Source organism: Lissotriton vulgaris, chromosome 8 (assembly GCF_964263255.1).
Source record: "Lissotriton vulgaris chromosome 8, aLisVul1.2, whole genome shotgun sequence".
Taxonomy (NCBI): domain Eukaryota; kingdom Metazoa; phylum Chordata; class Amphibia; order Caudata; family Salamandridae; genus Lissotriton; species Lissotriton vulgaris.
Genome location: NC_141696.1, coordinates 1,426,284,033 through 1,426,300,346, shown reverse-complemented (window position 1 = coordinate 1,426,300,346; position 16,314 = coordinate 1,426,284,033). Strand labels below are relative to the sequence as shown.

General features: G+C 45.6%; 1 protein-coding gene across 2 annotated transcripts in view; it reads left to right on the top strand.

Moving 5' to 3' along the window:
- The first annotated feature begins 8,840 nt into the window (after nt 1-8,840).
- LOC147698866 (uncharacterized) overlaps nt 8,841-16,314 on the top strand; it is a 62,798-nt gene continuing 55,324 nt past the window's right edge. For both annotated transcript variants that reach the window (XM_086935478.1, XM_086935477.1), the window contains exons 1-2: nt 8,841-9,150; nt 13,132-13,278. In XM_086935478.1, coding sequence (XP_086791604.1) covers nt 8,889-9,150; nt 13,132-13,278 — 409 coding nt within the window. In that variant the 5' untranslated portion in view covers nt 8,841-8,888. The remainder of the gene's footprint in view (nt 9,151-13,131; nt 13,279-16,314) is intronic.

Sequence of the window (16,314 nt, the reverse complement as noted above, 5' to 3'; positions counted from 1 at the left end):
CTGGTCTCTGCAGTGCTCAGCGGCGGTCGCGGTATCCGATGTCCATGGCTCCCTCCCCGGGAATCGAGTATGCCGGTGCTGAAGGGGAGTCTTCCGTTTCGGGTAAGTGCTGCTCCGACCCCCTTAAGTGCAAGCAGACGCTATATTCGACGGGCGGCGAGTGAGAGCTCTGAGGAGCACGTTTTACCTCGCTGCCATCTTGACCCAGCAGGCATTTTTTAAATGTTCTCGTCCGGATTCGCGCATCCAGCGCGACTTCAGCTGTTTAGAAAAACAAAATGCTTCTTTGGGCCTGGGGGTACTTCTTGGACTCCAAGAGCAGGCCTAAGGGATCAGGGTGTTTCCACACTGCCCCTTCTCTTCTTTTTCACTTTTTTTTTTTACCGTTTTCTTGTGACTCGGTTACTGAGTCACAAGAAAACTCAGCGGCTATACCTTTAGAAGTCGGCTCAGAGCTCTGTGAGTCAGCCCGTCGGCCTGACCCACTTCACTACCCAAACACCACTGCACTACCCTAAACACTAAAACACTACTCCCAGCATGACCCCCTACACTACCAAAAAACCACTGCACTACCCTAAACACCAAGACACTACTCCCAGCACGACCTCCTACACTACCCAAACACCACTGCATTGTTGTAAACTCTAAAACACTACCACTAGCACGACCTCCTACACTACACAAACACCACTGCAATACTCTAAACCCTAAAACACTACTCCCAGCATGACCTCCTATACTACACAAACACCACTGCGCTACCCTAAACCCTAAAACCCTATTCCCAGCACGATCCCCTATGCTACCCAAAAACCACTATGTTACCGTGAACTATAAAACACTACCCCAGCATGATCCCCTACACTACTGAACACCACTGCACTACCCTAAACCCTAAAACACTACCCTCAGTCTACCCCCTACAGTACCCAAACACCACTGCACTACCCTAAACTCTAAAATACTACCCGCAGCGTGAGCTCCTACACTACCTAAACACCACTGTGCTACCCTAAACCATAAAACACTACCCCAGCACGATACCCTACACTACCCAAACACCACTGCACTGCTGTAAACCCAAAAAACACTATCACCAGCACGATCCCCTATGCTAAACAAACACCAGTGCACTACCCTAAACACCAGTGCACTACCCTAAACCTTAAAACACTATCCCCAGCTCGACTCCTACACTACCCAAACTCCACTACACTACCCTAAACCCTAAAACACTACCCCCTACACTACACAAACACCACTGTGCTACACCAATCCATAAAACACTACCCCAGCAGGACCCCCTACACTACTCAAACATCACTGCACTGCCCTAAACCCTAAAAGACTACCCTCAGCACGACCCCCTACAGTACCAAAACACCACTGCACTGCTCTAAACCCTAAACACTATCGCCAGCACGATCCCCTACACTACACAATCATCACTGCACTACCCTAAACACCAGTGCACTACCCCAAACCCTAAAACACTAACCCAAGCACGACTCCCTATATTACCCAAACACCAGTGCGCTTCTCTAAACCCTAAAACACTATCACCAGCACAATCCCCTACACTACACAAACACCATTACACTACTCTAAACAGCAGTTCACTACCCTAAACCCTAAAGCACTACCCCAGCATGAACCCCTACACTACCCAAACACCACTGAACTGCCCTAAACCCTAAAACACTACTCCCAGCACAACCCCCTACATTATCCAAACAATACTGAACTACCCTACACACTAAAACTCTACTCCCAGCATGACCTCCTACACTACCCAAACACCACTGCATTGTCATAAACTCTAAAACACTACCCCTAGCATGACCTCCTACACTACACAAACACCATTTGTTAGAATTGGGGGTCTCTGGTTGGCACAGGTATACACTTGCGACAAACAGGGACCCTCTCCTCTAATCAGGGTGCGAATTATCCCCTCGAAATAACCCCTGCTCACCCTTTAGGTTGCGTGGCGCGAGCAGTCAAGGCTAAACTCAGGAGTGATAAGTTAGTTAAGCATTTGTAACTGTTCACAGTAAAACACACTGGTCCCCCCACAAATGGACACCAGGCTCAAAGTTGTATAAAAAATACGTAACTTTATGAAAAAAATATATATATGAGGCAGTGACTTATCACAAGACCGATATAACCCAATATGAGGCCACAAGATCTTAAAATAGGCAAATTCTCTTTCTGTTACAGTTTAAATGATTAAAGTTCCTTTAAGAATGTTCACTCACGCTCCTTTGGGAATCATGGAAGCGAACTGTACGTTTCTTACCGTGCGATTTCCCGTGGCCCTACCGATGCTCAAGCATCTTGTGGTACGGGGCGTACGGGTTGGGAGACTGACCGAGAGGGGTGCGCGACATACGGACCAGGCGGTTCGCAGCACACAGTCAAGGGAATGCGCTCCGACTTCAAAGGCGCTTCAGTTCTAAAATGCGCTTTGGATTTCAAATGTGCTGCGGCTAGGTACGCGACGTATCGTACGCTCTGGGCAGACTTGAAGGTCCTTAGGAGTAGGCAGCATACAGTTTTGGTACGCGGTGTACAGGGCTGGTGGGCAAATAAGAACGGTGCGGGCTCGAGCCCATTGTAGAATTCTTGATTAGGCGCACTGACACAGCAAGTCGACAGTGGTCCCTCGATGCAGGGGGACGGGTCAGGCTCTTGGTGCACTTCGTAGCGCATACGTACCTTGGGGTCCCAGCCTAGCGGCGGATTCCAGCAGGCGGGGCACGGCACAGGGGCCTCAAGTACGGTCCGTACTGGGCGCGGATTCCTTTGTTGTACGGCGCGTCCTCTCCACAGGTCAGAGGGCACAGCGGGGCGGCCGGGTGCGTTCGCAACGCACGGGCGGCCGTCCAAGCTTCGGAGACGGCCAGGAGACCAGGATTCCAGCGGGAGGGGGGAAGACAAGCACTCCAAGCGTTGCAATGGCGGGCAGTGACAGAGGAGCAGGCGGCCTGACCCGAGGGGCAGAGAGCGACTCTTGGCAGAGCGAGGCTCTCAACGGGTAAAAGGGCGGGCCGCTCCCGAGTGTCACAGCTCTAGGAGGGGGGGGGGGTGCAGTCTTGCCTCCGGCGGGAGGAAACACACGGCTCAGTTGCAAATGAGCCAAGGCACAGAGAACCCACTGGTCCTGGGGTTCAGTTCAGGGGGCAAGCTCAATCAAGCCCTTCGAGATAGTTCTCAGCACACGTCAGCAAAGTCCTCTTTGGTCTTCTCCTCTCCTTCCTCAGCAAGGTAGACAGTAGATCAGTCCTTCAGCTTCTTCTTGGTCCTTCTGGTTGGGCAAAGGCTCGTTGTGGGAAAACAGGATCTAGTTTCTTTGGAGCAGGGCACCTTCTTTTATACTGCATTTCTTTTGTCCTGGCAGGCCAGGGGTGCCTTTGCATAGTTCCTTTCAGCCCCTGAGTACTTTATTGTGCAGACTCTGCATTCTGCTTTCAGTGTGTGGAACAGGGCAGCAGACACTCTGCAGGAGGTGGAGCCGGCATTGAGGAGACAAGTACAGCCAGGAGTACTCTGTTGACAGTCTTCCCTCTTCCTGGGCCAGGTGTCGGGCTGAGTCATCAGTCGCTCCTGAGGAGGTGGAGCCAGCATTGTGGTGGCAGAGCACAGCCCTATTCAGAGTCCAGGGGCACTCCCACCACCCACCTAGGTGTAATCTTTGCATTCACCACCTGTCATCCCCCAGCCCTGTCACTCACACAACCCAGACAGCAGATACACATCCTAGCAGAGGCGGGCTGAAATGGTTAGGCAAGCAAATGCTAACTTTCTAAAAGTAGCATTTGCAAACACAGGATATTAAAATAAACTTTACTAAAAGAAGTATTTTATTATTCTGAGTTCAGGCATACTAAACTTGACCTTCTACCATGTTCCCTGAGCTTGCTGGGATTATAGGGTGTAATAATTCCAGCAGCCCATCTTGGCCTATGAGAACAGGTAGCCTTACAATAGTGAAAAACGAAATGGGCTGTAATTCACTATTAGGACATGCCACACACATCAGGGCTTGTCCTACCTTACATTTACAATGCACCCTGCCCTTGGGCCTACCATAGGGGTGACTAATATGAAGTACAGGGAAGGTTTAGAGGCTGGCAAGTGTGTGCACTTGCCCAGCCAGCATGACAGTACCAGACTGCACGCAGGTTCTGCAATGGCAGACCTTAGACACATTTTAAAAGGCTGCTTCTGTGGGTGGCACAACCAGTGCTGCAGGCCCACTAGCAGTATTTGTATTTACAGCCCTGGCACTCCTGGTGCACTTTACTGAGGAAAGACAGTAAATCAAAAGAGCCAATCATGGAAATCAATTAATATACACATTTTCATAGGGAGAGCATATGCACTTTCGCACTTGTCAGCAGTGCCCAGAGTCATTAAACCAACAAAAACAGGTCAGAGAGAATATTGGAGGAAGGCAAAAAGTTCAGGGATGACCCTGCAGGACGGGCCAAGTCCAACACCATTGTACTACCCTAAACCCTAAAGCAGTACTCCCAGCATGACCTCCTACACTACACAAACACCACTGAGCTACCCTACACCCTAAAACACTATTTCCAGCATGATCCCCTACACTTCCCAAACACCACTGTTCTACCCTAAACCCTAAACCACTACCTCAGCACAATCACCTACACTACCCAAACACCACTGCACTACCCTAAACCCTAAAACACTACCCCCAGCGCGACCCCCTACACTACCCAAACATCACTGCACTACCCTAAACCCTACAATACTACCCGCAGCATGAGCTCCCACACTACCCAAACACCACTGTGCTACCCTAAACCATAAAACACTACCCCAGCACAATCCCCTACACTAGCCAAAAACCACTGTACTGCTGTAAACCCTAAAGCACTATCACCAGTGCGATCCCCTACACTACACAAACACCACTGCACTAACCTAAACACCAGTGCACTACCCTAAACCCTAAAACACTATCTCCAACAGAACCCCTATACTGCCCAAACACCACTGCACTACCCAAACCCTAAAACACTACCCCCAGCATGACCCCCTACACTACACAAACACCACTGCACTTCCATAAACCCTAAAACACTACCCCCAGCATGACCCCCTACACTACACAAACACCACTGTGCTACACTAAACCATAAAACACTAACCCAGCAGGACCCCCTACACTACTCTAACACCACTGCACTGCCCTAAACCCTAAAAGACTACCCTCAGCACCCTCCACTATCCAACACTCTCCCTGCTGTTGCACTCACTGGAGTTGGAACAGTACATTTAAATTACTCCGCTATCCAACACTTACCCTATTGTTGCAATCACTGGAGGGGGAATAGTAATCTTTGCACATCCGCTATCCAACACTTTCCCTACTGTTGCAATCACTGGAGTGGGAATAGTAATTTTTACTCCTTCGCTATCCAACACTTCTACAACTGTTGCACTCTCTGGAGTGGGAATAGTAATTTTTGGACCTCCACTATCCAACACTTTTCCTACTGTTGCACTCAATGGAGAGGGAATAGTCATTTTTACCCCTCTGCGATCCAACACATTCTTTACTGTTGCACTCACTGGAGTTTGAACAGTAAATTTAATTACTCCCCTATTCAACACTTACCTAATGTAATGTGTACGACTCTGCGGTCCAACACTTTCCCTACTGTTGAACTCATTGGAGTGGGAATAGTAATTTTTACCACTTAGCTATCCAGCACTTTCCTAACTGTTGCACTCACTAGAGTGTGAAAAGTACATTATACCCCTCTGTTATCCAACAATTTCCCTATTGTTGCACTGACTGTATTTTGAAATGTAAGTTTAAATATTTTTTAATAGTTTAATGTTTCAATTTATTATAGAATTTTGTTTTTATTCCTAAAATTATTGATATATATATATATTTAGTTTCTATATAATTTTAAACTTTTAACATAATTGAAAAATAACAGTGCCTTCATTTTTTTAAAGAAAATATATATATGTATAAAAAATGATGTTTGTATGTTTATCTTTTTTATTAGCTTTATTTGTTATATTGTGTTAAAATGTATATTACATTTATTTTATTTAGTTAAAATGTTAAAAATATTTAACATGTATTATTTTATTTTATATTTAGATACACATCGATATTTTATACATCTATATGTTTTACCTCATATTCATTAGTCAATATTTTTGAACATATTAAGTAAGAAGTCGATATGTTTGTAGTCTACGTGTTTTCATCAATATTTTTTACATTGCTATTTATGACATTGATGTTGTGTCAGTGAACTCTATAATAGACCCGTACCTGCCACCTTTGTTATTTTTAAAGCAACCTGTAAATCCAGATCTCATGAAATGCAATGTCACTCTACAAAGATCTTAGGTGATGTACAATGAACTTAATGCAAGGTACTGTGATTTATTTTTGAACTAAAATGTACAGATATTCTGCCATATATCATACCTTGTAGCCTGCAAACGTCCTTCACTTTGTATCTGTTTACTGCTTATTTGCCTCTTTTTATCTATACCTTGACAATAAAGCAATAAAATGTTTGAACAGAAAAAAGAATACTTTGCAAGGATTTGTTCATTCGCAAGCAGGGTCTTGTAGTGGGGCGACACTTCAATCACATATGATGTTAATATGCAAAATCCTGTCAAGATGCAGCGTGACCGATATCACTATTAAATACCAACACATCTACTAATTATGTTTACATTTTTTACATGCATGCATATCTAAGATGACTAAAATGGTTTAAAAAAATAAATTTGCATTCCCCTGGTGGAAACCATACCTGAAGATGTTGCACAACATTCAGTTCCAGGATGAGGAAGCTGAGACTTTGGCTGTGTGACTGATTACATCCCCTAGTTCTTTCTCTTGTACTTCCTCTTTCTTTCTCTATTTCATTCTCTCTCTCTTTCTCACTTCCCCCTCCCCCAACACACCCAAGCACATATTAATTACTTCCCAGAAACAGGGGATCACTCCACCTCCCCCACACACATGAACACATATTAATTGGTCCCCAGATAAAGGGGCTCAATTGACTTCCAAGGTACTCAACTTGGCCAATAGCCAGCACGTAATCATAGCACAGATGAGAATGCTTATAATTGGTGTAATATGTTAGAGGATACTTCCCCTACTGGTAGCTCGTGAGCTACCAGTTGCTCTGAAGCTACCTGTGAGTAGCTCTCCTACTTACAGCTCAGCTTACTAAAGTAGAAGCTTTTGCTTGGTTGAATTAATATATCAATACCAAAATTGGAATCCGAGTATTCAAAACCCAAAACATCCATATTATATTTAAAACAGATATCTGAATGATAAATTATGCATTATTAGGAGATTTATGAGTATACGTTGGTATTACAACATCGGTTCCACGGGCATTGCAGATTTGGATGTTACTAATTACCCTTTTAGAGGCATTCACAATTGAAAAGGCCTTTTTAGATTTCTCCTGCACAGAGCTTGTGCTGTGCTAGTGAAATTTATTGCATATAATATATCTTAAAAGGGAGCTCCTATCAATTCCTATCGTTGAATTTTTCTGTTAATTTGCTTTTGTGCAGAACTTTTTTTTGTTGTTAACTTTACCTGGCTGCAGGCATTTACGATACATCTACTAAAGCTGTTCACTCTATTTAAGCCCCATTCACTGGGGCCACAAGATGGCCTAACTCCTCTAAGCACAAAATATCACTATATTTTACTACTAAACAGGCACTCACAAATGCAGATACAAGGGCCATGATTTGAATGGTGCGCCAGGTGCAGTGGCACCGGCCCAACACTTGTCAGAACTCCTATAAACACATAATATTGGAATTAATTATATTTCCTTTTTTCATTTCTTTTACCAAAATGTTGTTGTTACTTGCCCTCACTATGCCACTAGTACCAGCACAATATACTGCCTTGTTGTACATAAACAATTCACTTTAACAAACTTTCTGTAACCTACAACTTACATCAAAAACTACTCATTATTATTCATGAGGGCAAAACCTAATGCATTTACCAATGCTTGTTTACATTACTGCTGGTAATCCTGCACTGAGGTGATCACAGCTGCCAATCTTGCATAAGGTGGCCACTAATATCATATTTTCTTATGTGTATGGCACAAATATTATTAGAAGCTGGGGATGCTTTTTATTGAACATAAGTAGCTCTTATTACTGAAAAGATTAGAGACCCCTGTGCTAGATACTGGCACTTCCTCTGACTATGAAAGTGTCTATCTCACTAGTGCACTACTATTAGTAAGAGTGGCATATGATCCAGAACACTCCAGTAAACGCAATCTGTACCTCTGTGCACTGTTTCCATTTCTGTTGAACTAAGCTTTAAAACATTGCAATGAGGTCATTGCCAAAGTTTTATTCACATGACAGAGAATGGCAGTTACAACGTTTACACGTCACAGTCGCATTCAGCTCTTCCTTTACCAGTGAAATGAAATAAATAATGACTGAAGTTCTACCGAGCAGGGAAGGATGTCTATTCCTTTGAGGCGCGTGTGCTTTACTGATAGTGTTCCTTTCGATTTATCAGGATATGAGGGAGTCCTTGTTTGCTGTAGGCCCAGATCAAACAGTGGCATCCGTGCGGCGGAGGCTGCTCAATCGATCGCAGATATTAATGAGGCCATGCCTTGCCCTGCTCTTGTATCTGGCCAAGCCTTAATGATGGGTGTGAGGAACCGTGCAGGGATATCTTCCCTAGGCAAATATTCCCCAAGGCTTTAAAACAAACAGGGATCTAGTATAAAACAGACCCCAGCAACCCGAGGTGTGAGTCCCAGGCGTGCACTGCAGTCTCTTACTGGTCAGTCACCCCCACCATGGCGGTCAAGACGTTGCTGCTGCTGGCGGTTGTCCTTGCCATTGGAATGGCCAATTCGCAAAAACATAACTCAGCACTGCACAGACCAGGAAAGGAGAGTGTAGAATCACCAAGTGCGGAAGAAGACAGTGTGGAGCCACCAAGTGTGGAGGAAGAGAGTGCAGAACAGCCAAGTGCGGAAGAAGACAGTGCAGAGGCGCCAAGTGCGGAAGAAGAGAGTGCAGAACAACCAAGTGCGGAAGAAGAGAGTATCGAGCAATGTGAGTGCCTCTTTCGTTTAATACCTCCGTTGTTTCTGCTGGGTGCATTTTTGCAGCTCCTGGTGGCAAGAAGGGATGAGTTTGAGATTTCCGTGCTTTCTGCTAGGTGTGTTTTTTATGGTTCCTGCTGGCTATGAGGAGATAAGAGTAAAGGGCTGTGTACCAATCAATATACACCAGGAAGTTGATACTTGAACTCCATGCAAAGAACTGTGGTGTTGCCCACTGTACTGACCCCTGAAGAGCTAAAGGTCATGCTGGGATTATGCCTGGAGTCCAATGATGACTTGGGTGGAATTAACCCCATCCTGTAAATACCCATAGCCCATTGTGGGGTATTTATCAGAGGCAACACGTACCGTTATTTTAAGTTGTTCCCCGCCTCCTCCCCCCAAAGATGAGGCATAACATGCTAAATCGATATTTATTCCAAAAACTCTGCAAAGTTTTACTTTTTTTTCCCTCGCGTTTGCCCATTACAAACTTTACCAGGTTTTTGCTGGTGAAATCTCCCACTGGAAAATTAAGGGACTCTTCAGTGTTCCATCCGTGTGCAAGCTCCTCTGTACACAAGGGATCTGAATTTCCCCCACTTCTCGGAATCACAACTATCATGTTATCAAACCGATATTGAACAGAACACAACTTGATCTTCATCATGTGTTTTCACAAGCCACTCTGGCCTGGATCACCGGAATCCTGGAGGACATGGCACTATTTATCACACCTGGGGAAAGCCCATACCTGTATTTCGGAATTCACCAAGTGCTATAAATACCAGTAAATTATGAATTTGTCTCTAAAAATGGGGCATAACATGTGGATTTTGGCGCTTCCTAAATACTTACCAGGACTTCCTGAGCACTACAAGTTTAATATGCAGAAACGTAAAGGCAAAAATCCAGATGGTGTGAACTTTATCGTCCTCTTGTAATTGAGACCCATGAGCACGCAGGGGTTTGCCCAGAGGTCACAATTTAAGAAGACCTCGAAATTCGAGGCCTTTATATATCACTATCGTGTAGTATTTGGCTTGAATTAAATCTCCATCACTGGCATATGTTTGTCCCATTGTATCAGCCTTGCAGCTGAAAGCTGTATGTATGATTGGACACAGAAGCAATGTACTGCTCTTGAAATGTCATTCGATTTATGTCAAGTTCTGGGTACCAATTTAAGCCACAGGAGTGCAGCACCATGGTGCAGGTTTGGTTTAGAGCCAAAACACTGTGATGGGTTCGTGGAGGGAGGAGGTGGCACAGAAGGGAGGTCACGGGATCACAGAAACTGAAAGCTGGATTGCCATCTGAATCTTACAGGTCACAACCCTTGTAGGGAGAGCAGTGGTGTGGACCAACCACACATGAGCATTTACCCCTGGAGGGGGCCAAAGCTAGGCACACTGATCAATGAGGCCACAGACTCCACAAATGCATCACTCACTGAACTAGTGGAGGAAAGTTGTTTCCAAAATATAATGCATGGCTGGGCCTTGTCTTAGGTCCAGTGGTTGTTAGACTGAGGGAAGTTGTAATCACATTCTACTGGTGGCATTAAGAATCCATTCTCTGTTGTAACTTTAATTTCATGAAAATAACACATGCTTCACTGGTTAGGGCAGAAGTTTGAGATGAATTCTGCCTATCAGAGAAATAGACTGTTTAGTGTCTTTATTGAATTACTAAAACATAGAAAAAATACAAACAAGTGACGGGTGGAATCGTTGAATGAATGCCAGTCACCGAGAGTTACTCGGGCCGCATCCAGGTACATCGTGTTTTGCCCACCATGCCACCTCAGATTATACTCAGCCATAAGTATGCCAGTCTTGGTTCGGGTCCAATACAGACAGTCCAGATTGAACTACCACTCGCGTTGGATGACCTGCGGGGAGGCAAGCAGTGGTCGAAAGGATGGCTGGCTGCTCCTTCTATTTCCTCACAAACATCCAACATTATGTTTAAAGCTGCGCTTGTACCATTAATGAACACAGGCTGCTTAAAAAAAAGGTTTTCCCTTTGGAAATGCAAATCTAGGGACAGAGGCCCACATGCATCAAGCATTTTTGTAGTCGCAAACGGTGCGATTACTTAAAATCGGCCGTTTGCGAATGCAAAAGTGCTTTTTGGGATGCATGAAGCAATTTTAGAATTCGTAACATTGTTGCGAGTTCTAAAATTGCGGGTGCTTTTAAGAAGTCGCAGATGTGCGATTTCTTAAAAGCAATGCATCATTACTTTCACAAGTGCAAAGTCGCAATTAGGGTGCCAAATTTACCGAGTGGTTGAACCACTCGGTAAATTTGGAAAAAGTGTTTAAAATGCTGCAAATGTTTTTTTTTCTACATTCATGTTTCACACACACATGTCCTTAGGACATGTGTGTGTGAGACATGATGCGAAAAATACATTTCAGGGGTGCATGGGGGGGGTCCTTTGGACCCCCCCCTGCACCCATGAAATTTTCAAAGTGCCACTCGCAATTTGCTGATGCCTTCCCATTGACTCCTATGGGCCTTTTGGCCCATAGGAAGCTATAGGAATTGCGAAAATGCACTTAAGAATTCGGTATTCATTTGGGATTCGGTAAAAATTGCGATTTTTACCGAATCCCAAATGAATACCGAAAACAATGATGCATAGCATTTTGCACTTCTTAATTTGCGATTCCTTATTTTTCGCAAATTAGGAAGTGCAAAATGTAACAATGATGCATGTGGGCCAGAGTTCTCTTGTCGCACGCAGGTCTCCTTCCTTGTATTCACAGACAATCACAGGTGGTCTAAAGTTGCAACCCGCCTAATTAATATGCATTAAGCATTTTGCAACCCCTTACGAACATAAATTTGCAATGTAACTTATTAGTTGCATGGAAAATTCCAAACGAATTTGCAGTGTGTGTGGAAATTGCACATCCTGGGACCGTAATATGGAAAGTGGCCCCGGGCGCAACAGGCATGTGCATCTTCTTTGCGCGCCCCCGAGGCAGTTTGGCATTACAGAAAGGGCTGCACATGCATGTGCAGCCCTTTCTATAATACAGATAGCGCTGGCGCACACATAGTTCCGTTGCTATCGGGCGTGGCGGCATGCAAAGGTGGGAATGCCTTTGCCTCTGCGTTTGCGCTGTATTATAGGCACGGGCGCAGAGGCAAAGAAGCTGTCAGGAGGCGCACTGACAGAGCACCACCTGATAGCTGCGATCCGAGGGGGGGAATGGGGTCCATACCCATACATCCCCTTCGCAGTGGTGTAGTCATTCATTGCACCTGCCTGCAAGCGGAACTTTAATCCCCCTTAGAAGTGCAAGAGAGTTGCCATGTGCCTTGTGAAACACGGATAAGCTGCTTCAAAGCCGCTCCATATTTCACTTGAACGCAGTGCCCACAGCACAGCAGGAGTTGCGGCTGCCCTCGAGGCAGCACATTCAATATAATGCGTCACACTCTTCGTGTTAGCGCAGAGCGCACCGCTTGGAAGGTGTGCCTGGTGCAACCAAAGAGAGCACGCAAGGTATTCTTTAATATGGCCCCTGGTGTGCGAATTAAACTTTGTTTATTAGGCACAAAATATCAACCAACTAAGAGGTCTGAAACTGATCTGTTTTTCCAATAAAGTCAGTGGAGCATTCAGTGAACAGCCAGTAGATTGGTCTGCTCCACCTCCAAGGGTTGGGTTAGGTGGGTTTAGTGTCTGATGTGCTCACTTTGTGCACTTTAAAACCTTTTGTCTGAGTCTAATACTAAAAGTGGTGGTTAAGTAGCTGCACACTGGTCTGGACAGAAGGGATCTCAATCTAATTTACTAGAGTTGAAAGAGGCCATGTCAGTGCTGATCCAAAACAAATAAATTACATATGAAGGGATCACTCACTAAAGAGAACAAATACTTTATGTTCTGTATGTGATAACCATTTTCACATTTAGTATGCTCATTATTCGCATTGGTGTACTCTTATCTTTTGACTCTTCTATTAATTCAGCTTATCTCAAGCAATGCTCGGTGGCTTTGAAGGAAAGAAGAGAGTGTGGCTATCCGGGCATCAGTGCCAGGGAGTGCCGCAAGAAGAGGTGCTGCTATGATGCTCGTGCAGCGGGGACGATCTGGTGCTTTCATTCGCGCAGAGGAGGTAAACCTTAGTCATTAATGTTAATATGTTGGAAAGTGGGGTACAGTGGCATAACGAAACTTGAGGGGGCCCCCCTGCAAACTACATGGAGGGCCCCCCCCCACCATTCTCCGTGCCAGTCTAAAGCTCTCAGGCGAGCGACCCGCCATACTGCAGGGGATGCGGGGCTATTGCCAATACAGCTGTGATAAGTAACACTGGATGGTGGAGTTAAAGGTTGGGCTTAGTCTGCCCGCAGGCTATCATAGGTGGTGGTCCATTCATTACAGGGTCCCTGCCATCAGTAGGCCCGGGAAGTTTGCCCAATTCTAGGTGGGTTTCCTGATGCAGGCTCCTGTCATGATATACAACATCGGGCCCACTCATCGTTCAGTTTTGACAAAAGTGCATCCACTGCTCCTTCTCCTTTCCATTTTAAAACATTAGACAATGCGACAATGCAGTATTTCAAAAGCAGATGTAACTACAAAGATCACATTTTGATAATACATTTTTACTAGTAGACAATAACAATCTTAAGAGGCATTGCATAGCTTCATACACACTTTGACCCCAATTTCATCACAGTCTCTCTCTCTCTCTCTCTCTCTCTCTCTCTCTCTCTCAGTCTCAGTCTTTCAGTCAGTCAGTGTCTCTCTCTCTGTCAGTCAGTCTATCTCTCTCTGTTATTTCAGTCTCTCTCAGTCAGTCAGCCTCTCTCAGTCAGTCAGTCTGTCAGTCAGTCAGTCTCTCTCTCTGTCAGTCTGTCAGTCAGTCGGTCTCTCTCTCTGTCAGTCTCTCTATCTCTCTCTTTCTGTCAGTCTGTCAGTCAGTCAGTCTCTCTCTCTCCTAGTCAGTCAGTCTCTCTTCTCTGTCAGTCAGTCTATCTTTCTCTGTCATTCTGTCTCTCTCTGTCATTCAGTCTCTCTCAGTCAGTCAGTCTCTCTCAGTCAGTCAGTCTCTCTCTCTCTCTCTGTCAGTCAGTCGGTCTCTCTCTCTCTGTCAGTCTCTCTCAGTCAGTACCTCTCTCTGTCAGTCTCGCTCCCTGTCAGTCCCTCTGTCTGTCAGTCTCTCTCTCAGTCTCTCTCTCTGTCAGTCTCTCTATCTCTCTCTTTCTGTCAGTCTCTCTCAGTCAGTCAGTCTCTGTCTCTCAGTGAGTATCTCTCTTTCTGTCAGTCAGTCTCTCCCTTTCTGTCAGCCAGTCTCTCACAGTCTCTCTCTGCCAGTTTCTCTCAGTAAGTCAGTCTCTCTCTCTCTCTCAGTAAGCCAGTCTCTCTCTCTCTCTCTCTCTCTGTCTCTCTCTCTCTCTCTCTCTCTCTCTGTCAGTCAGTCTCTCTCTCTGTCAGAGACCCAGTCTCTCTCTCTCTCTCTCTCTCTCTCTCTCTCTCTCTCTCTCGGACAGTCTCTCTCTCAGTCAGTCTCTCTCTCTCAGTCAGTCTCTCTCCCAATCAGTCACTCTCAGTCAGTCAGTCTCTCTCTTAGTCTCTCTCTTAGTCAGTCTCTATCTCTCTGTCAGTCCCTCTCTCTGTCAGTCTCTCTCTGTCTCTTTGTCAGTCTCTCTCTCTCAGCCTCTCTCTCTCAGTCTCTCTCTCTCAGTCTCTCAGTCTTCCAGACAACCTCTCTCTCCCTCTATCAGTTTCTCTGTCAGTCATTCTCTCTCTCTCTCGCAGTCAGCCAGTCTCTCTCTGTCAGTCAGTCTCTCTCTGTGAGTCTCTCTCTCTCAGTCAGTCTCTCTCTGTCAGTCAGTCTCTCTTTCTCTGTCAGTCTCTCAGTCTCTCTCTCTCTCTCTCTCTCTCTCTCTCTCTGTCAGTCTCTCTCTCAGTCAGTCTCCCTCTCTCTCCGTCAGTCTCTCTCTCTGTCAGTCTCTCTCTCTCTCAGCCAGTCAGTCTCTCAGTCTCTCTCTCTCTTAGTCTTTCCCTCTGTCAGTCAGTCTCTATCTGTCCCAGTCAGTCTCTCTCTCTCTCCCAGTCTGTCAGTCAGTCAGTCTCTCTCTCTGTCAGTTTCTCTATCTCTCTCTTTCTGTCAGTCTGTCAGTCAGTCAGTCAGTCTCTCTGTCTCTTAGTCAGTCAGTCTCTCTCAGTCAGTCAGTCTATCTATCTTTGTCATTCAGTCTCTCTCTATTATTCAGTCTCTCTCAGTCAGTCAGTCTCTCTCAGTCAGTCAGTCTCTCTCTCTCTGTCAGTCAGTCGGTCTCTCTCTCTCTGTCAGTCTCTCTCAGTCAGTCCCTCTCTCTGTCAGTCTCGCTCCCTGTCAGTCCCTTTGTCAGTCAGTCTCTCTCTCAGTCTCTCTCTCTGTCAGTCTCTCTATCTCTCTCTTTCTGTCAGTCTCTCTCAGTCAGTCAGTCTCTCTCTCTCAGTCAGTATCTCTTTTTCTGTCAGTCAGTCTCTCCCTTTTTGTCAGTCAGTCTCTCACAGTCTCTCTCTGTCAGTTTCTCTCAGTAAGTCAGTCTCTCTTTCTCAGCCAGCAAGTCTCTCTCTCTCTCTCTCTCTCTCTCTCTCTCTATCTCTCTCTCTCTCTCTCTCTCTCTCTCTCTCTCAGTCAGTCTATCTCTCTGTCAGAGACCCAGTCTCTCTCTCTCTCTCTCGGTCAGTCTCTCTCTCAGTCAGTCTCTCTCTCTCTGTCAGTCTCTCTCTCTCAATCAGTCAGTCACAGTCAGTCAGTCTCTCTCTCTCTTAGTCTCTCTCTTAGTCAGTCTCTCTGTCTCTCTGTTAGTCCCACTCTCTGTCAGTCTCTCTCCGTCTCTTTGTCAGTCTCTCTCTCTCAGCCTCTCTCTCTCAGTCTTCCAGACAACCTCTCTCCCCCTCTGTCAGTCTCTCTGTCAGTCATTCTCTCTCTCTCTCTCTCTTGCAGTCAGCCAGTCACCCCCAGTCAGTCTCTCTCTATGTCAGTCAGTGACTCTCTCTGTCAGTCTCGCTCTCTGTCAGTCAGTCTCTCTCTGTCAGTCAGTCTCTCTCTGTGAGTCTCTCTCTCAGCCAGTCTCTCTCTCTCAGTCAGTCTCTCTCTCTGTCGGTCAGTCCCTCTTTCTCTGTTAGTCTCTCAGTCTCTCTCTCTCTCTCT